Raw genomic sequence first — 22415 nt, 5'->3', positions numbered from 1 at the left:
TGGAAGCAGATACCTCAGAGATGGGCAGAAGAAATGGAGGACAGCTAAAAGCCATCGGTCAGAGCCAAGCCTTTCCAGTCCCCAGGAGCTCTGACTCCTACTGGATTATCTGACCGAGTGAACTGTGATTTCAAGTGAGAGCCCTGAAAGTCAGAAGGGCAGACCTGACGTGCTATTGATTTGCAATTCAGCTGCTTCTCACATAGGCAACTAAAGCGTGCTCCAGCGACAGCAGCAGCAAGGATTTAAGTGCAGTTACTGATTTTCCCAGGCCATGTAGGGGCAGCTCAATTATGTGGAAATATGCATGTGATATGTATATATTTGCGGGGGGGAAAAAAAGCCTAGGGAGAAACGCACACCAAAATGTTAACATTCATTCATTCACCAGGTATTATCTATTTCGTGCCAGAACCTGCGCTACCAAGAATGAGAACTAGCTGACAGCCTAGCAAGGGGCTGCAAGACTAACACGTTTCATTTTCTTCTGATTCTTCCCTGTGTCTTCCACAATGTGGATAGATACAAGTTTCCCACTAAAAAAGAAAATACTTTTCCTGGCAAAAGGTCAGCAGTCCTTCTGAGGTCGGAGTCAGAAGAGAGAGCCAACTCCTGAAGGCCCTCTGCTAACTTCCCAAGGTTCCCACGGAAAGAAAGGTGGCGGCGTCTTGTATGCCACTGTGCGATCCGAGACACTGTAAGTGGGGGCTCCGCGACTGACTCAAGCTGCGCGTTTCTGCTGCGGACCTGCGGACAGACTGCAGGACAGGCGGCCGGCTAAAGACACAATCATAGTCACCTTGAGGGAACCCGCCGACCCAGGACTATCCGGCTTCACAACAGGTTCAAGTCCCACAGGCCTGTGCTGCCGGAAACGGAAAGCCTGGGGCAGGCTGGCGATTGGACGCTGAGCCGGAAACCGGAAACTGTGGTGACGCCCGCTATGGCGGAGGCGGCGGCTCTCGTTGCGGAATCCCTGGCGGGCTACAGGGCTCGGGCGGCACGTGCGGTGCTAGAGCAGGTGGTGCTCCCGGGTGAGGAGCTGCTGCTCCCTGGACAGGAGGATGGAGAAGGCCCAGGAAGTGCAGGGGAGCGACCGCTGCGCCTGAACGCCGGGGCGCGCTCCGGCGGGCGCGTGGTGTGCGGCCCGGGCTTGCGGCGCTGCGGCGACCGGCTGCTGGTCACGAAGTGCGGCCGCCTCCGTCACAAGGAGCCCGGCAGTGGCAACGGCGGTGGCGTTTACTGGGTGGACTCGCAGCAGAAGCGGGTGAGCTGGGACTCCAGAGGGGTTGTACGGCCGGGAGAGGGCTGGGAATACTCTTCGGAAGAAGCACGGAAGGGGCCCTGGAGCCCTCTTATGTTAAGGCTAGCCAAGAGCCACCGTAGTCCTGTGCTTACCTCTACACCTCCTTTAGAGCGACCGTGAACAACTGGAACGTGGCCTGAGACGGGCGACCAGGAGAGAAAGGAGTCTGGGAATCTTGGCATGTAAGGGGATAAGGGCTGTGAGATATGGTTATTGTCTTCAAAACCCCATAGGTCAGGGAACAGAAGACTTGTCTTTCGGGGTCCCAAAGAGACAGGCTTAATGAATAGATGTCACAGGGAGCTCAGTTTCTCTTAGAGTAAATAAGAACTCTAACATAGGAAAAAATTTTCTGACAATGGAATGGCCTTCCTTGGTTGTAAGGACCCCCTGTGTCACTGGACTCATATGCAAACAGAAGCTAGAGAGTTTCTGATAAGAATACAGAAGAGGTAGGTGATAGTGACTTAAATGAACAGACTGTTAGAAGCTGGAAACCCGAGAGTTTATCACGTGATTGTTCTTCTTTTACTGAAAGTGACATAATCAAGTTTGTTGTAAGATTTTTATCGATTTGTAAACATGGATTTCAAAATATTTTCTAAATATTTACAACGACAAACATAAAGTAACCACTAAGGACTTGCTGAAGATGTCTTAAAAATGATTGTCATTTGTGGTTGTGCTCTCATTCTGTTTTCTTTTGTAGTATGTCCCAGTGAAAGGAGACCATGTGATTGGCATAGTGACAGCTAAGTCTGGAGATATATTCAAAGTGGATGTTGGAGGGAGTGAGCCAGCTTCTTTGTCTTACTTGTCATTTGAAGGTGCAACTAAAAGAAACAGACCAAATGTGCAGGTAATGACAGGACCTTTGGTTTCAAAAGTAAGAGAAATATCCGTTCCCTAAACACTCAAATATCCAGAAGGCTACTGGAATGATCCTGTTTCCCTAGTTGTATAGGACGATCTTGGAGGATCTGTGTAATCACCCCAGGCTTCAAGAGTTCCTTCAGATGCTCCACCTCTGGGACCAGAACCACATACTTATTTTACATTTGCTATGTTATTGGATGTTTTCATCTCTACTGGAGTTGGAAGGTTATATGTGTTCTCTCTGTTATTTATTATGTCCATATACACCAGACAAGGAAGTAAGCCATAGGCTCAGAGAGGAAGGAGAGAAGAGTGGTGGAAATTGCTATATCAGCCATCCATCTATCTTGGATGTGGGTCCCAGGACTGGCATTTCACAGCTTCAGTCACATCACTGTTTCCCAACAATCCCTTTTTGCAGCCGACAGAGGTGCAGTCTTGTTACCTCAAGTTTTCAATTTGGGCTTTTCAGGTAGCATGGCCATACTCTTCCTGTCCATCCAAGCAAGCCAGAAATTTGGTGGTTTCTTTGCCCTTTCTCACTCACCTCTCTTGTGTCTTTAGTTGCTTTATCTTACTGATCCTTGTTGAGTCTCTCTGATCTTCCATGTCCACCCGTTTATTTCCACTTTGCAAGTTCAGGCCTTAGCTATCCCTTGATTGGATTTAATCACTGACCTCCTTAGTAAAGCCTGCCTGTATACTTTTGCCCCTCCTTTTAAGAGCTGACAGCCTCACACACCCCTTTCTCAAAAAAAGAAAAAAAAAAAAAAAAGTTCTTCAAACCTACATGTTTCCTTGGTATTATGCTCCAGAGGTCTTACCTCATCCGTAATTATATCCTCCCTGTGGCCCTGCCTGAACCACACCAAACTATTTAAGAGCACTACTGAATTCATAATTTCCTGCCCTTGTACCTTTGCTCATGCTGTTCCCTCTGCTTGGATTACTCTTTCCCCTTCTTAGCCGGTGGAATACATGCTTATCTTTCAAGACCCAGGCTGATCATCACCACCACCTCCATAGAAACATCCCTAATTTTCAGTCACTTTTCTTATTTACTAGATTCAGCCTTGAATGAAGTTTGTTTATATGTATATCCCTACTGCCCTCTGAAAGCAAATGCTTCTAAAGGCAGAGAATGTTTTGTTCCTCTAGTTCCTTGAGGAACTAACAATACTAGGTACTTAACAGAACAAGTTTACTCTCCCATTTCCTTAGTTTTGTCATTTTGAAGTTCAGCTCTGAGGTTTTTAAAGTAAAATTTAAAAAAAATTTTTATTTATTTATATTTATTTTTGGCTATGTTGGGTCTTCGTTGACGTTTGCGGGCTTTCTAGTTGTGGCGAGCGGGGGTTACTCTTCGTTGCGGTGTGCAGGCTTCTCATTGCAGTGGCTTCTCTTGTTGCAGAGCACGGGCTCTAGGCGTGCGGGCTTCAGTAGTTGTGGCACGCAGGCTCAGTAGTTGTGGCTTGCAGGCTGTAGAGCACAGGCTCAGTAGTTGTGGCGCATGGGCTTAGTTGCTCCGTGGCATGTGGGATCTTCCCGGACCAGGGCTCGAACCCATGTCCCCTGCATTGGCAGGTGGATTCTTAACCACTGCGCCACCAGGGAAGCCCCTAAAGTAAATCTTGCATGGAGAAATGTCACTGAATTACCAGTGTTCCATTTTGCTTTGAATAATTTGCATGCCAGGGGTTTCTGTAATTCTTTAAAGCAGTGTTGTGTAATAGAATTTTTTGTGATGATGCTAATGTTTTACATATGCACGGACTATTATGGTAGCCATTAGCCACACATGGCTGCTGAGCATTTGAAATGTGGCTAATGCAACTGAGAAACTGAATTTTAAATATATAGTTTCAATTAATTTAAATGTAAGTTTACATAACTACATGTGGGTAGTGGCTACTATATTTTACAGTGTAACCCCAGAGGGTATTCTCTGGCTTTTTTTTTTTTTTAATCAATTATTCGTTTATTTATTTTTGGTTGCATTGGGTCTTCGTTGCTGTGCGTGGGCTTTCTCTAGTTGCGGCAAGCGGGGGCTACTCTTCATTGCGCTTTGTGGGCTTCTCATTGCGGTGGCTTCTCTTGTTGCGGAGCACAGGCTCTAGGCTCGCGGACTTCAATAGTTGTGGCGCAAGGGCTCTAGAGCGCAGGCTCAGTAGTTGTAGCACATGGGCTTAGTTGCTCGGCAGCATGTGGGATCTTCCTGGCCCAGGGCTCGAACCCATGTCCCCTGCATTGGCAGGCGGATTCTTAACCACTGTGCCACCAGGGAAGTCCTATTCTTTGGCTTTGAGATGGCTCCCAGTCTGGGGATTTTTCTGGTGGGGGAAAGGTAGGGGTACATGCGTTAATTTTGCCTTCTTTTAAGGCACAACTCCAGAGTGACTGTGAGAATCCTGGAGTGTAGTCAGTCATTTAGCCACAGAACTGCAGGTGGCTGGCATTGCTACCTATGGAAAAGAACCAACAGCAGCACCTATAGCATGGTTTGTTGAGAGGAAATGAACTTTTTAAATTATCATTGTAGGTTGGAGATCTCATCTATGGCCAGTTTGTGGTTGCTAATAAAGATATGGAACCAGAGATGGTCTGTATTGACAGCTGTGGACGAGCCAATGGAATGGGTGTGATTGGACAGGATGGTCTGCTTTTTAAAGTGACTTTGGGCTTAATTAGAAGGTAAGTCCTGATGCCTTCTGGCTTGCCTGTTGTCTTTTATATTATACCTTCTTAGAAAGCTGACTTATCTGTGGGATTTAGGTTCTTCATAACAATGGCTATAGCTCCTCAAAGTTAAAAATCAGTATCCATTTTAGCACAGTTGTAAACTCATGCATTTAGTCCCATCCTCTATATGTGAATACATCAAATTCGGATGTATTTGGCGTTGTAGTTTGTGTTGATGTGGAGTCTGGATTTCTCTGCTGGAAGGCTGGTTGTTCGTTATAGCTGATATACTCAGACCAAATGTGAAAACTGGCCTTCCCCCACTTCTTAGTCACTTGTATACAGGTACAATTTACTATTTTACAAAATCATCAAATTTCTCTTATAATGGAAGCCAAATGAAGCTAGGCTGACATGATCCTCAAGCTTATACAGACATTCACAGAAAGCTCCTTCTTTTCTGTCCTGGTAGATTTAATAGTTCCCAGAAGCAGATTCTTTGTTTAGACCTTTACCTACCCAAAGCTATGCCCTATTAAAGGGCTTTACTCCTAGAGCCACTGAGGTTCAGAGCTATCTTGCATATCTCTTTGCTACTTATTCTGCAGATCTGCAGAATTAGTTCAAGAGATTAAAGAAGTATGTTATTAACCAAGCAGCACCTTTATGTTTTGAAAGAGTCAACACTCTTCTCCAAGTATTGAATTTAATACCAAGGAATAACTTACATGGTCAGGAAAATAAGGTTAAAGTGTTCTCTTAGCACCATAGACAATAAAAAAGCTACAGTTTGAAAGTCAAGAATTAAGGTGCTCTGACAATGTGGAGGAAGAACTTTATACATTTTTTGTAAAGTTGGTGACATAGGGAGTTTGATTTCTTTGGAGAGGATAGTCCACCGTTGTGACCTGTGGTAAGCTTCTTGGAAGAAAGAGGGCAAACGTTGTCATGTGCCTTGTTCTTGGGATGATGTTGGTGGAGCTCTGAATAACTGTGGAGAACTGCTCAGAAAAGGAGACTTCTAAAGGAAAGTCAGGTCACACCCTGCCACTTTATTAAGTTTCATTTTCTTTCTCTTCCTCACCAGGCTGCTAGCTCCAGACTGTGAAATCCTACAAGAAGTGGGAAAACTCTACCCACTGGAGATAGTATTTGGAATGAATGGAAGAATATGGGTTAAGGCAAAAACCATTCAGCAGACTTTGATTTTGGCTAACATTTTAGAAGCCTGTGAACACATGACAGCAGATCAAAGAAAACAAATCTTCTCCAGATTGGCAGAAAGTTGATCTATGTGGGCTTTTTTATGGGCCAGTTGAGCCAAGAGACTCTGGGTTTCCCTGGGGGGAATGTTTCTCAGGTGAACCTCTCCCCATTAAATCTTCAGAAGACAAGATGTCTTATTAGAGTCCTAAATAAAATATTTTTATTAAAAAGTTACTGGCTGCCACTCATGTTCTTGTGGGTGAGACAAATCATTATAAAGTAATGATGTAGTTTTTTGTTTTTTTACAATAAAGTTTATGAAAAGTTAGTTACTATTATGGTTTATTTGATGTTAACTCCCTTAGTTTTGCTAGAGTGCAGCTTCTATAATAAACTGGAAGTGAGCATTAAAATAACAGTTGTTTTCTGATGATAGTAAAACATGTTCACCAAAGAAAATGTAGACTACGTAGAAAATATAAAGCAAACAAAAACCACCTGTAATCCTATTGTTTAATGGGTGAGTATGTAACAGCTAACAATTATCGTGTGCTTACCACGTATCAAGTATTGTTCCAAAAGTGTTCTGCATGGAGTAAATCATTTAGTCTTAGTAACTGCAAAGACACTTAACCTCCCAGTTGAAGAAACTGAGGCACAGACTTTAACTTGGCCTACATTCTCAACTATTTGTGAATGTATATTTTTCAAATTAGAACTACAGGATTATACTTTATATACTACTTTGTTATATACTTTGCTTCAAACAACATTTAATATATTTCTTTCATGATTGCTATTAAAAATTCAATAGTTGTATAATATTTCATTTTCATGTTATAGGATATTTTGGACATGTCTAGTTTTTTGTTGTTCTGTAGATAATACAATGATTAGGATCTCTGATTCCAAGTCTAGCCAAATCTTAACTTTGTTAGGATCATTTCCAGGAAGCCAAACAAAAAACTACCTGCCTGGGTTTTGAAAAAATAGTAGAGGTTTGTGATGGAGAGGAAATTTGCATTTTAAGCAAAGCCTTTAAAGGTGAAAATGAAGCCTGACAGATGATCCAGGTCAGTGGTTCTGGGGTCAGAGACCTCCCTGAGAATATATATGATAAGAGTTACAGACCCTGAAGCCTATCTATCTATAGGAGGTCCCTTTTGGATGACAGAGATAATAGAACTCATTCAATATGTTGATAAAGACCAAGCAGCATTATATATTCCTAAAGATGTTTCCTGAAGACTGGGCCATTTTTAAGTAGTAAACTGATACAATTTATCAAGTGATCATAGCTGTTGAGGGAATAAATTGTGAAGGGGAGGCACAGAGCACAGAAGTAACCTTTTGGCTCTTTTGAGATATAGAATACGTTTTCTGAATTTGCTAGCAGCTTAGTTATCAAGTTTACTAACCCAAACTGGCCAGAGTAACTGAAGCAACTCCACCTGACTAGGACATGAGAAAAGATCACCGAGATTTAGGTTTCCTAACAGGCTTGTGTCAGATGCAATGTATTTTCTGGCTCTTTTCAAGTTAGACTTATCAATACTGTGTTTTTGCTTTTCATTTTGACCTGTTAATCACAAGTATATATGAAGAATCTAGTTTGTACAAGGCTCAGAAGGATACAAAGATACTCCCACAAATTGTTAGGAGACTACTTGTTCAGAAGAGAGAAGCCCTCCATGCTCATACTCAGAATAGGGGAGACAGAGTAGGAGCCATAGATGGAAAAAAGTGCTATGGGGGAGCTTAAAGCAGGGCTAGGTTAGGAAAGGCTGATCCTGGAAAGCCTATGTACAACATATTACTTGAGTTAGGGAAAATCAGCATCATCGAGATGGCTGGAGAAAGTCATACAACTTTATGATGCCCGTGTAGTGAAACTTAGACTCAGTAGAATAATACTTACTTGATTATTTAAGCTATCTCTAAAGAGTAGGTATTTCACAAATAGATGTACAGAAGATGAATTAACACATCCAAAGCCATGTAGTTTTAGGGCTAATTCATTATTATGTAAACTTTTAGTTAGTCAACATATATCTGGGCACTTCCTGTGAGCCAGGCACTATGGGAGATACAAAAGAGCATAAAATATGGTCCCTGTTAGTAACTCCTATCCCATTGAAGAGCCAAGATGTCAAGTAAAGGCAAATGAGTACCACCACCATCCTCTGATCTGTTCTTTGGTCAAGGCAACTCCAGCAACTTAACCTCCGGCAGCTGCAATCTTAGGCTGTCCATCATTCCACTGAGTTCTGAAGAGTATAGCCTTTTCTGGAAGAAACTCCTTTCTTCAATGCTTCAGGCCAGTTTTGAGTCTCAAAGTAAGTGGACAGGATATCAAACACTGTTAGAAAGGTAAACAGAAAACATAGTGACCATACAGAAGAAAAAGAGAACTAGTAAATGACTAATGAGGAAAAAAGTGTTCTGGAATATTTTATTCAACAAACTTACTCTACCACACACGGTACTAGATCCTGGGGAGACAGAGGCAAAGACACAGGCCCTGCTTACCTACAAGGACCTCAGCCTACACTGAGAGATACAGACCTCTGAATGGACAATGCTGCAACAGAGAGGAACACAGTACAATGGGAACAAAACAGGCCCTGACGTGGCCTGGGATGTGGAGGGGAGCAGCCAAGATGCCTGTGAACTGAATCCTGAAGGACAAGTAGGAATTCACTGTTCAATGATAGATTGAAGGCATGGCATTCTAGGACAAGGGAACAATTTCAACTATCTTTAACATAGTTGGGAATCAGGAAGAAAATGAAAACTGCCTCTGAGAGGCCAGAATACATGTCACAAAGTACATACAGTAAAGTCCAAGCACATCAGTCACAGGGGAGACTGCTTCAAGGGCCGTTTATACTGAAACACAATACAAAGAAGCAGCAGCAGAACTAATACACGTTAAGCATGGGCCATGTGAGCAGTACCTTGATTGATGGCCAGTATCTCTGAATGATAGTTCTTCCCATTCTGGCGTCTGACCATGTATTCCTGGATTGGTAAGCGAGCAGTCTTGACAGAGTGTTCTTGGGCCTTTTGAAATGTCACCTTCTGTAAATCACAAATATTTTTCTTATAAAAATAATACACAAAGATAGTCTCATTGTAATATGCAGAGCAAACTTAAGAATCCTCATGTACCACCACCCCAATTTCCATCTGTAATCATAATTAAATGATAAGTGTAGTAAAATGAAGTAGCCTATGGTAGAATGGAAGAAAATGTAGACAAGGAAAAATGGCTTGTGCAGCAACACCTCACTTATTTGGGATTCATTTATCTGCTGGCTTCCACTCACTACTACTTACAACCAAGAAGGAAATAAGTAAAAATAGGCACATCTGCAGCCACAATCTGCATCTAAAAATCCAAGCCGTCTAACCAATGAGAGGAGAACACTCCTGGCCCTAACTCAGTAAGACCCAATTCTGGACATCTGGAGTTTTCAGTCATAGTCAATTGGTAGCAGCAAATTAGAAATAAGGGAGACAGGATTCGAGTCAGGTATACCACCAGCAACAAGGCAGCGTTAAGGTATGACAGCATATAGCCCAATGAAAAGGAAAGGCTCTGAAAACTACAAAAAGAAGGCAGAACTCAAAAAATCCAACAATCTGAGGCCATTTAGTGTCAGAGTACAGTAACTAATGTCCCTTTAAAGATGTCCCTGAGTCATGGACTGAAGTTTAAATTATACTCACTACCTGGTAAGAAGCTCTGGGAACGTCATCTACCTATTTGTAATTTCAGGATTAAAGGTTTAGATTACTGAGAAAATTAGCATACTTAGGTTTGGAAGGGACCTCGGTAGTTAACTATTCCACTCCAACCACCCATCCAATGTTTGTCTATCCTCTATGAACTTTCCCAGATGGCCTCTGGCTTTAAATGGACAACCCTTGTGACAAGAAGTTCATGCATCCTAGGGTAACCCATTTCAATTTTGATAGCAGCAGTTAATAGGAAATCTTCTTGATATTGAGGCAAATTTTCTATTTTCCCTGAGACTTCCAGTCATCTGTCCTAGTTCTGTTCCCCCAGGGCCACACCAGGCATGTAAAATGGCCCTTCCACAAGACAGCCATTCAGACACTTGAAGGCAGGGATCATGCCCTATGAATCCTCTCATCTCCAGACTGACAACCTCAGTTCTGTTGACCTTTCCTTGACTATGATTTAGTTTTGAGTCCCTGCATTATTCAGGTCAACCTCTTCTGAACTTGTTCTAGCTTGTCAATGTCTATTCATTTACTGTCCCATATTGACTGGCCACTGTGAGTATGGTCTAACCAACTGGAACAGCGTGAAGCAGGCCTAGCACCTTCTTTGTTCTGACACTGGACTACCTGCCTCTCAGATTCACATGAAACACAATTCCAAAAGAGGACATCCAAAAATGTTTTAAGTGATGCAATTCAGATGGGATAAAGGTACAGCTACTTAAAGGACTTCTTTGAAGGATAACACTCCTTTGCATATATGAGCTATGATTATGTTTTAAGTCTATTCCTTTATAATCACTCTGAACTGAAGTACAGAATTCAAAGTTAGTAGGAAACTTGGATGCTGCCCTGAAGGAGTTTATAGTCTAGTTTCTGTTCTCTGAACATTTAAAGATAAAATGACTCCCCTTGAAGAAATCTTGTTCTTAGCATATTTCTGTGAAGAAGCCAAACTCTTAAGTTAACAACTAAACAAATCTTTGTGCCAGTTATTTTTCAGTTTAAATGTTGGTGGAAAATAAAAAGAGGACAGTGTGTTAAATTTGCACATCTATAGATCATACACTGCTCACTGGCCCTCTAGAATTGTCTGCTTCAAAAAAGGGGATGTCACTCTGCTGTGGAAGACTGTATTTGGTTGTTACGTCTCTTTAATCTCTTTTAACCTTAAATAGCCCCTATGACTATTTCAGTTTTCATTACATTGACTTTTTTGAAAGTCTGGTCCAGGTGTCTTGTAGAATGTCTCACATGCTGGATCTGTTTATGATTAAATTCAGTTTAAACATTTTCTAATAAGAATACTTCACAGGTAAGATTCCATCACATCAGGAGGCACATGTCACTATTGGTGATTCTAAGTTTGATCATTTGTTAAGATAGGGACCTCCAGATCACTTTATTGTAATGGTACACTTTTGTGGGCTGGTACTTCGAGACCACTTGGAATAGTCAGTTCCCTCACAACCTTTCCTTCAGTCAATTCCCTGAATCAATGATTACACTGAGAGTGACAAAATGATGATTTCTCAATTCTATTATGCATTTCTCATTTATTAACTGGCATTCTTTAGAGCTCTCTCCTCCCCCCACCTCCTGCCCATTTTTTAGATTATCACTATGGAGTCATGGAACTCTTTTTTAGAATAAATGCAATTCAGTTAAGTATCATCTGTGTCAAATATGTGTATGTATCTCATATATACATGAAAAAATACACTCACATATATGAAAAATATATATATATATAAAATATACCCATAAACACATACTTGTGTGATCACAGACTATATCAAGAGGGATACACAAGAAAACCATGGTTGCCTCATGCAGCGGATACTGGGTGACAAGGTTGAGAGGCAGACTTACTTTTCACTGTGCTCCTTTTTACACATTTTAACTATTATATCATTATTAACTATGCAATATGCTAATTAAATATTTAAAAATTATCTCAACAAATATTTGTATAATAGAAACATATTTCAAAACTCCAATTATTCCAATAAAATTCCAATTCAACAAAAGAAATCTGAACGTCCTACTAAGGTAGAGATTATGGAATAAGACTTCTGTCAACAGGGAAGATGGCCTAAGAAGGAACAAACTGCTCTTTCACAAAGAACAAACAGCTGGTAAGAATGCTGAGTCAAAGCTTCCTTGGTCAAGATCAGAGTCATCCTTGCAGGACTGAAGAGAGGAGAGAAGAAAGGAGTTCAGTAATGGTTATTTATGTAATTACTAAATACTTCCCATTCCAGTCCCTGACTGGATTCTGTCAGGTCAGTGTTGCTGACATTGCTGATGAGAAGAGAGGGAAGTTGGCAAGTAGGAGGGCCAACCTAGGCAGAATAGGCTCCTACTTCCTATTGCCTCTGAGTTTTTAGGCCTTTTGGCCTAAGATTACGACAGGGCAAGGATTTCTTTCTCTAAAAGAAAGTGCCACTTTTCAAAATGCAGTTGTCAGGCCTAAAATATACACCTACCTTCTGAATGCTTTCATCCACAAGTCCACCAAGGATGTAAACTTTGTTTAGATCAACATCTTCAAGAGCTAATGAAAAAATGAAGGCCACTGAGGTCAATCTGTTTTATAATTTCTAAATCCAAAGACTGTAAAAGGAAAGAATTATTAATGATAAAAGTAGAAATTTAATGAAATAGAAAACAAAAAGATAATAGATTTGCTAATTAGATTTGCTAATTCCCTGAAAAGATCAATTAAATGTCAATTAATTAGACATATCTAATCAAATATGCAGACTCAAATCACCATTAGGATTCAGAAAGGAGGCAAAATGTCAAAGGAAGGTAAAATTGAAGAGAATACTGAGGTCAACTTAATACAATAAAATAGAAAATTATGCGAAACAGATGATTTTCTGGGAAAAAAATATTTATCTAACATCAATCTGAGAAGGATCAATGTGAGGAGGTGACGAGGAAAACTCATGAGGATTACCAGGTAACTCACAAGCTCCAGCTGAGGATGGAGACCCTAAATCTGTGCAGCTGTGTGCACATGGCAGGACAAATATGAAGCATTCAGTGAGGTCTCTGTCCATAAGAGGTGTGCAATTAACGTCCATTCCTTTTTTTTCTTGGATATGCCTTGGGTGGCTTTAATAAACTCTGACCCCAGGAATAATGAAATAAAGGGCTGGATGCAATGTGCTACATGAATGCATGCAGTAAAGTACATACCATGTTCTGAGTCAGGAGTCAGGTACACAAGGGTTTCCAGAGGAAATAAACTAAAGCAGTCTTCTTCTGTTATGTCTAGCTGAAAAATGTAAACAATCCAATGTAGTGTGAACTAGGTTAAGACACAGCCCACGCTGCAGCAACTAGTTACAGGGCATGTAGTTTCTATCAGGCATGGCTCCAGGTACATCAAGAGGATACATGTCTGACAACCTGTTCTCAGAAAGTGCTCAGTTGGGTAGCGGAAGTAGAAAGGTACAGACATTCGACCCTACAAAGTGAGACAGAAAGTGGTAATGAGGCCCTAAGAGACATACCGGGAGCATGCCCCAGGACTACAGAGAGGGAATGACAACACCAGGGACAATGTTCTAGCAAAGGGAATGCTGGAACTGGGTTTCTGAAGAGGTGAGATTGACACACATACAAAAGGAAGAAGTATTCAAAGTGGAGGAAATCACCTAAGAAAAGCATGAAGACAGGAAAGCAACGGGACTGAACTACGTGGCTCTTAGAGTGGATCTGTTTGGCTCACATACAGGAATCATAAAACACATACAGAAAAGTAAAGCTGGGAATGTGTTACAGGAGGGATCATTAAGGTAAGAGCAACCATGACTAACTGTGCAGCACCACATAGGGCGCTTTTCACACTCGTTGCCTCAGAGGACCTCTCTGGAGAAGGCCACACTACCCAGTCTCAGCTACATAATGCAAACACACAAGGGCACTTTTAGTGGCACTTCTTAGGCACTGATCTGGATTCTTGCCTGTATGTCAATCACTACATTTAAGAGATCCTAGAGAAAGTATTGAAAGTAACTTAGTACTCCATAAAGCTCATCTTAAATCCATATTACTTTCATAAGGATTCTCTCTTTCCCCCAAAATTCATGTTCCCTAATTCTGCACTACTAAGAACAAGAAAGGAATCATGGCATGTCCCTAAAACATTGCTGGTACATAGTCTAGCATACAATACACTGGATACAAAATACAGCCCTAGATACTGGTAATATTAGTTTGCCAATGCAGTGGAAGGATGAAAATTTTAAAACATAAGAACTGATGAGAGGACTCTACTACCCAAAGCAATCTACAGATTCAATGCAATCCCTATCAAACTACCACTGGCATTTTTCACAGAACTAGAACAAAAAATTTCACAATTTGTATGGAAACACAAAAGACCCCGAATAGCCAAAGCAATCTTGAGAACGAAAAAAGGAGCTGGAGGAATAAGGCTCCCTGACTTCAGACTATATTACAAAGCAACAGTAATCAAGACAGTATGGTACTGGCACAAAAACAGAAAGATAGATCAGTGGAACAGGATAGAAAGCCCAGAGATAAACCCACGCACATATGGACACCTTATCTTTGATAAAGGAGGCAGGAATGTACAGTGGAGAAAGGACAGCCTCTTCAATAAATGGTGCTGGGAAAACTGGACAGGTACATGTAAAAGTATGAGATTAGATCACTCCCTAACACCATACACAAAAATAAGCTCAAAATGGATTAAAGACCTAAATGTAAGGCCAGAAACTATCAAACTCTTAGAAGAAAACATAGGAAGAACACTCTATGACATAAATCACAGCAAGATCCTTTCTGACCCACCTCCTAGAGTAATGGAAATAAAAACAAAAATAAACAAATGGGACCTAATGAAACTTCAAAGCTTTTGCACAGCAAAGGAAACCATAACCAAGACCAAAAGACAACCCTCAGAATGGGAGAAAACATTTGCAAATGAAGCAACTGACAAAGGATTAATCTCCAAAATTTACAAGCAGCTCATGCAGCTGAATAACAAAAAAACAAACAACCCCATCCAAAAATGGGCAGAAGACCTAAATAGACATTTCTCCAAAGAAGATATACAGAATGCCAACAAACACATGAAAGAATGCTCAACATCATTAATCATTAGAGAAATGCAAATCAAAACTACAATGAGATATCATCTCACACCAGTCAGAATGGCCATCATCAAAAAATCTAGATACAATAAATGCTGGAGAGGGTGTGGAGAAAAGGGGACACTCTTGCACTGCTGGTGGGAATGTGAATTGGTTCAGCCACTGTGGAGAACAGTATGGAGGTTCCTTAAAAAACTACAAATAGAATTACCATATGACCCAGCAATCCCACTACTTGGCATATACCCTGAGAAAACCAAAATTCAAAAAGAGTCATGTACCAAAATGTTCATTGCAGCTCTATTTACAATAGCCAGGACATGGAAACAACCTAAGCGCCCATCATCAGATGAATGGATAAAGAAGATGTGGCACATATACACAATGGAATATTACTCAGCCTTAAAAAGAAATGAAATTGAGCTATTTGTAATGAGATGGATAGACCTAGAGTCTGTCATACAGAGTGAAGTAAGTCAGAAAGAAAAAGACAAATACCGTATGCTAACACATATATATGGAATTTAAGGGAAAAAAATGTCATGAAGAACCTAGGGGTAAGATAGGAATAAAGACGCAGACCTACTGGAGAACGGACTTGAGGGTATGGGGAGGGGGAGGGGTGAGTTTTGACAGGGCGAGAGAGAGTCATGGACATATACACACTAACAAACGTAGTAAGGTAGATAGCTGGGGGGAAGCAGCCGCAAGGCACAGGGATATTAGCTCGGTGCTTTGTGACAGCCTGGAAGGGTGGGATGGGGAGAGTGGGAGGGAGGGAGACGCAAGAGGGAAGACATATGGGAACATATGTATATGTATAGCTGATTCACTTTGTTATAAAGCAGAAACTAACACACCATTGTAAAGCAATTATACCCCAATAAAGATGTTTAAAAAAAAAAAAAAAAAAAAAAAAGAACTGATGAGAGGTTCTAAATTTTTAAAGATTGTAATAATGAAAACATATAAACATTTTTTTTACATTGAAATGTGAAAAAGTAAAAAAAAATTTACTATTACCCCCTCCAACCTACTTTTCAGATGACAATCCAAATAATATGCAAAATGAGGCTTACCAGATAACTAGAAAATCCATCATTCATCCTCAAACACTCTTCATACAGGGGACTGTCTGTGGTGAATCCAGTGAGGCAGATCCAAAATGGCCTGTCAGCTTTTTTATTTGAGCCATACAACCTTCGGATCTGTCCAGCCAGTCTACTTAATTCCTTCGAAGAAGTAAGGACAATTTGTGGTAGGAACATGCCCACTCTTTCTAAATTCATTATCAACAAATGGTTACTCAGTAAGTTCACTGAATACTACTCTGGGAAAGCTCATGAATTCAATGGCCCTTTTACTCCAGGAGTGAGTACATGCATGTATGCACGTGTGTTACATCCCATGGTATCACACCTTATAGATGAAACTTAAGGTAATGATACTAGCCCAGAAAACCAAGACCTCTCCCTCCTTCTGGATCTGCTGATATATATGTATATATAAATATATACATATATATATATATAAAATTTTCCTTTTAGCTTTTACCTAAAATCTTACCATGTGGGCTTCCCTGGTGGCAGAGTGGTTACGAATCCGCCTGCCAATGCAGAGGACATGGGTTCAAGCCCTGGTCAGGGAAGATCCCACATGCCGTGGAGCAACTAAGCCCGTGCGCCACAACTACTGAGCCTGCATTCTAGATCCTGTGAGCCACAACTACTGAGCCTGTGAGCCACAACTACTGAATCCCACGCCTAGAGCCCGTGCTCCGCAACAATAGAAGCCACTGCAATGAGAAGCCGCGCACTGCAATGAAGAGTAGCCCCCGCTCACTGCACCTAGAGAAAGCCCGTGCCGAGCAACGAAGACCCGATGCAGCCAAAAATAAATAAATAAATTTATATATATAAAAAAATCTTACCATGTGATGGTTACTGTTTATCAAAAAGAGATTAGATTACTGTACAGACGTTTTTATACTCCATCAGTTAAACTTGGCACCTCCTCCCTAACTTCAGGAGCTGTCATAGGTTTGGAAGTTTTAACTTTCCATTCTGATTTATTAGAGATATCACCCGTATAGAAAGGTAGTTTCACAATCTGGCCTGATTTGGTTCAGTACAGGAAAAAAAAAAAAGCTTTGGATTTGATTTAATCTGATATCTCAATTAATATAAACATTAGAAAATTCTTAGTTGACCTTTTCAGAGGACTATAGTTAGAAGTTCCATGGAAGAATCCTAGATCCTAATTTCTCTGAAAAACATGCAAACACTAGCATGTATAACAGGGACGTTGGAAAACACAGATTTCTTTTGTGGTGTAAGGCCTAAAATCAAGGCCCAATATTGTGTGCCACTTTGATATCTGGTGAAAATAAGAGGCCTTGAATGGCCTAACTGCAAGTTCCCCTCCCAATTCTGCTCCCATGGATAAGGTTCACTAGCTAAACAATTTTTTTTTTTTTTTATCAAAGGGATTCCTTTGATAAAGGGTTCCTGCTATCCCTGCGTAGTGGGTTTCAATTCTCTGCCAGCCCATGGAATTATTACAGCAAACCAATCACATCTTCCTGTAGGAATCTAATTTCTTGATACTACAAAACCTACCCCCCACGGCCCCTGGCTGTTCATTCTGTTCCCGAGTGCAATCCCATGTGGCCCTGCATGATGTCCAGTGTCATCCTCCCCTCGGGCTGAGTATATGTGACCAATAAACTGCTATAGATCTTATCTGTCCAGTGTCGAGTGTTGTGTGTTCAGCCATCCCCAGAATCATAGGGTGAAAAATCCCTCCTTCACCGACAGGGTAAATGGGCAGCTTTTAAAAACACACACATTGTAGAAAGACCTCCCACCAGGTAATCTCCCCACAACATGCAACCAGGCGAATATTCCTCTCCCCGGCAGGAGGCCAAAGATTTCATCTCTGGAGAATTCAACCTGAAAGGCTCCATCTAGACTGGGGATACCATAAGCACAGAGGCAAAGGCAGTGGGCTCAAAACAGAAGATAAAGGAAAAATTTTTAAACTAAACCATATGTCTATTCTCTTCCTGATTCTTTACAACAGCCATCTCAGAACTTAGTAGCCATGTGTAGAAAACTAAACACATTTGCTGGTTTACCAGAGAATCATAGAAGCTGGAGCTGGTCATGTTCTTTGTGAAAGCTGTTCCCACCTGGACCTCCCTCAGGTGAGCAGGAATTCAGAGTTCAGTGGATGTTTTACCTTCTTAGACATGTGGTGGGTCATACTCAAATCGATGCAGAGTCTTGGTCCTGAGTGTTTGGCTTCCAAAAGTCTTTCGTTGGTTAAGGATCTCAGAAAACGTTTGCTGTGCTGGGGGTAGATGCCTAGAGTAGAAATATCAGACAGGAATAAACATGGAAAAACTAAAAATGTTATTCAGTAAGAAATAAATCTCCCCAGCCAGGTGAGTAATTTTTGCATATGAAGAGAAACTGGAAGCTCATGCAAGGTATTCATTCATTAGGCAGTTTAGGTATAGCAGAACGGTGAAATGAGTGCTCTGGAGCACACTGCTGGATCTAAGAGTTCAGTTTGTTCATTTATTACCTATATGATCTTGGGCATGTTATTTAATTTCTTTGAGCCTCAATCCCTTCACCTAGAAAATGAGGATAATAAAAGTACTTACCCTTATGGTAATCCATGTAAAATTCTTAGCACTGAACCTAGCACACAGTACTGAATAAACATTGGCTGTTGTTGTTATCATACTTTCTACTTCTGAGCTTATAAACACATACACGCACTAGACAGCTTATATTTGAAAGGCAGCCTCAAATGTTGCTCTCTTTGATACTTTGATTCCCAACAAAATAGGCTAATAGGTCCTATCTCCCAGATGTTTGTTTTACTTAAAAACACTATCCCTAACTCTCCTAGGAACAGGCAGATACCAGTTTGCTAAGAAATAAATATAATTACACCAGCAATCTGATTTATTGTTACCTGAATTTTCTACACGATTGGCTTTTCTTCTTTCTTTCTCTTGTCTTCTTTTACTCTTCTTTGCTGCAACTATCTTTTCCCAGTGTCTCTGTTTTCTTTGGACATTTTTCTTATGTTATCCAGAAAACAAAATTGTTTGAGAACTTCATAAGCACCAAAAAGGAAAATGAATATTAGAAACAGTTACTTAATTATTTTTTAAATTTAGATTAAAGTTAGGAGAGAAAAAGGGTATTAGTCTTAAAAACAAAAATGGGAGGGAAGAGATATGGGAACATATGTATATGTATAACTGATTCACTTTGTTATAAAGCAGAAGTTAGCACACCATTGTAAAGCAATTATACTCCAAAAAAAAAAAAAAAGGACTAGATTGCGTTTAGAGAAAGCAGAACCCCAGAAAAGAGATGTGACATGCCCAAGGTCACAGTAAATTTATTAGGGACAGGGTTGAGATTTCCTGACCCTTCTGAGGTGTGCAAAAATTCCTCTTAACTTTACTTACTTTTTCTATGACTCAAATGAAACTGAAACCTTAAGCCAGGAAACTCATCCCTGGGAATACACCTAACTCATTCCCAGTCTTTTTTTTTTTACCAATATCTATCCTTAGAACAGGGGTCTCTGGAACATTCCATCGTCTCAAAGCCCGTGACCATAAACAATCCATTCCACTCACCGAGCGCCACACTGCATTGCTTGTAGGCAGGGTCATCTCCTCTCGATGCTCACATTCCACGTCAATCTGTAGAAGCTGGAAGCTTTCAGAGATGCCATCTTCACCTGTGTCCTCTAGGGTGACTTCTTGCTCCTGCAGCACGTGTGACTCTGTTTTCTGAGCGCTCCCTTCTAACTTCCAGTCCATGTGCTTAGTCCTCTGTCCTTTTCACCCAGATTAGGAAAAGGCACAATTATCTGAGACATTACATTATTTAACTTGCAGAGGTATTTCCCTATATCCAAATGACAACAGGGTTACTGCATTACTGAAGGAGTAGAAGTGTGTAAAATACTAACACAGACTAACTGAACTGAGAAAAGCATGTGTGTCTTCTAGAGAAATAAGTCAGCACAGAAACCTTTCAGTAGTAAGGAAGCCAAATTCACTTCTTAGAAGACAAGCACAACTCCTGACAACCCCAAGAAATCAAAGATTATTCACTGCTGCAGTGACACAGATAATGAGTTCATTTACCGTATTCTTTGAAATGCACCTATGAGTTGAGGGCGAGACAAAGATGGCAAAATCCACCTATCCCATTATGTTTCTGTTTATTTTCAAAACCATTCCTTTAGCAAATATTTACTGAGCACCTACTCTATGCAAAGTCCTGTACTAGAAACATCCTGGGAGGTTTAGAGCTAGCCAAAAATTATGGTGAAGAGCGGCCCAAAACCAACCAAGAATTCTAGGTTGCACATATTCCCTCCCCCAACTCAGTATCACTGCAGCAGAAAGCCACAGTCATGGTGGAAACGGCTAATATCCATCAGAAGTGACAAGGTAGAAAAATATGAAGAACCATTGTTACAACACACTTAACTAATGTAATAATTTCAAAGTGGTGTTCAAAATCCTTGAGGAAGATATGACTAAGAAGTGTTCTAGTCTACAGCTAAGTGTCACAAAGAATGGTATAACCATTGCTCACGGCTGCTCCTCTGAGCCTAGTGTGTTACCTACGTATCAGGAAAAGTGTATCGTTGAAAAAGTAAATTATGTAATATGATCCACGCACATGGTAAAGACTTAGTTGTAAGAAAAGTAATGATCAATTCTCTGACCCCTTCCACCTCTGGTGGGCGGCGGGGGGGGGGCAACGTTTGTTAACCAGCTGCTTTTAGTTCTGGTAATTTACTCCTTAACCTGAAATCATATGCTTACACGTTACTTCCTGATTCATCAACTTTCCCTATGAAACACTAAAATTCAAATCACTTTAATTAGCCCCTTTTATTTTTAGCTCTTCTCTTAGTTACCTTGACCTTTAAATTCTTTTGAGGTATAATTTATACACAATAAAATGCCAAGATTTTAAAGGGCAAGTTTGTGTGTTGGGAGGGATGGTGGGGAGAGGTTTGAAGGGGTGGGAAGTGAGGGATGGGAATATACAAGCTCAATGAGTTTTTGACAAGTGCGTGGGGCCTGTATTACCCACACCCCATCAAGATATAGAACATTTCCATCACTCCAGAAAGTTCCCTTCCTTCTGCACTTTCCAAGTCAATCTCCATCCCATTCTCACTGCTTTCCAAATGCAATCATTGCTCTTTTTTCTATAACCATAGATTAGCTGTGCCTTATGTTATTTAAATGGACTCAAACAGTGTGTACTCTTTTGAACTTGGCATTTTGCCCCACAACTTGTTTTTGAGATTCATATATATCGCTTCATGTATCAGTAGTTTGTTCCTTTTTATTGCTGAGCAGTATTCCACACAAGAATATACCACAATTTGTATATTCTCCTGTTGATAGACATTTGAGATTTTTCCAGTTTGTGGCTTTTACGAATAAAGCGGCCAAGAAATTCTCATACAAGCGTTTTTGTGGACATATGTTTTCATATCTGTTGGCTAAGTACTAACAGAACTGCTGGGTCATAGGATGGGTGCTATTTAACTCCTAAGAAACTGCCATCAATTTCCCAGAATGATTGTAACATTACACACTGCTGTCAGCAGTCTGTGAGAGTTCCAGATGGTCTGCATCATCCCCAACATTTGCTGTTGTCAGGGTTCTTAATTTTTAACCATTTTTGTGTAGTGGAACCTCACTGTTTTAATTTGCATTTGTTTGATTATTAATGATATTGAGCTTTTTTTTCATGCAACTTATTGGTAATTCATAATATATCTCTGTGAGATACCTGTTCAAGCTGATGACATTGAAATTAAAATGGAGTAATAGTTCAGGAATACAAAAATGGGGTTGGGTGGCCGTTGAAGATCTGGTCTCAGGCACGGCTGCATCACTGAGAACTTGAACTTTCTCTGAACTGTACCACACCCAAGGACACCATCAGTCATACTCTAACACCAGCCAGCTGTAATATTACGGTCTCAAGGTCTCCCCTTGTAACTATGCAACCATTTCAGACCCCAACTAATCCTTCCTTAATAAGCACCCTTACTTCTTGCCACCTCCAATTATAATTCTTGATAAATAACTCATGTAACTAACTGTAACCTTGCAGTTTTTGCCTTTATAAGCTTGCCCCATTTTGTAGCCTGGAGGAACACAATTCAAGTGCTTCTTGAATCTGTGTCTCCCATGCTATAGTCCTCAATGTGGCTAGAATAAAACTCTCTTCTATTCCTATTATAGATTGTTTACTGATTATTTGTCTGGACACTTACAATGGCCTATATTGATAATTAATGATCATCCATTGTTCTCTGCATTACCTGGTCTACTTGCTGTTGCTGTTCCTTAAACATACCAAGGATGTTCCCACCTTAGTGCCTTTGCACTTGCT

At 40.7% G+C, this 22415-nt stretch overlaps 2 protein-coding genes across 4 annotated transcripts; one reads left to right on the top strand and one right to left on the bottom strand.

Moving 5' to 3' along the window:
• Positions 1–928: 928 nt before the first annotated feature.
• EXOSC3 (exosome component 3) lies at positions 929–6395 on the top strand. Its single transcript, XM_065879420.1, has 4 exons — positions 929–1267; positions 2016–2165; positions 4722–4873; positions 5949–6395. The coding sequence occupies exons 1-4, from the start codon at positions 944–946 to the stop codon at positions 6148–6150; spliced, it is 828 nt and encodes a 275-aa protein (XP_065735492.1). The 5' UTR covers positions 929–943; the 3' UTR covers positions 6151–6395.
• Positions 6396–7981: 1586 nt separating this feature from the next.
• Positions 7982–19851, bottom strand: TRMT10B (tRNA methyltransferase 10B). 3 transcript variants are annotated; one of them, XM_065879161.1, is made up of 8 exons: positions 19616–19851; positions 18937–19045; positions 18190–18314; positions 16029–16181; positions 13025–13103; positions 12307–12374; positions 9025–9148; positions 7982–8426 (listed from the first exon to the last, which is right to left on the bottom strand). In XM_065879161.1, the coding sequence occupies exons 1-8, from the start codon at positions 19799–19801 to the stop codon at positions 8320–8322; spliced, it is 951 nt and encodes a 316-aa protein (XP_065735233.1). In that variant the 5' UTR covers positions 19802–19851; the 3' UTR covers positions 7982–8319. The 3 variants fall into 3 exon arrangements, with proteins under 3 accessions (XP_065735233.1, XP_065735234.1, XP_065735235.1); XM_065879162.1 differs by lacking the exon at positions 16029–16181 and adding an exon at positions 8633–8634 and having other exon boundaries at positions 8320–8397; positions 19616–19801; XM_065879163.1 differs by lacking the exons at positions 18190–18314; positions 18937–19045 and adding an exon at positions 8633–8634 and having other exon boundaries at positions 8320–8397; positions 19616–19801.
• Positions 19852–22415: the final 2564 nt, after the last annotated feature.

The sequence above is a fragment of the Phocoena phocoena genome, chromosome 6 (genome assembly GCF_963924675.1).
Source record: "Phocoena phocoena chromosome 6, mPhoPho1.1, whole genome shotgun sequence".
Classification (NCBI taxonomy): domain Eukaryota; kingdom Metazoa; phylum Chordata; class Mammalia; order Artiodactyla; family Phocoenidae; genus Phocoena; species Phocoena phocoena.
This window is presented reverse-complemented; position numbering and strand designations above follow the sequence as displayed.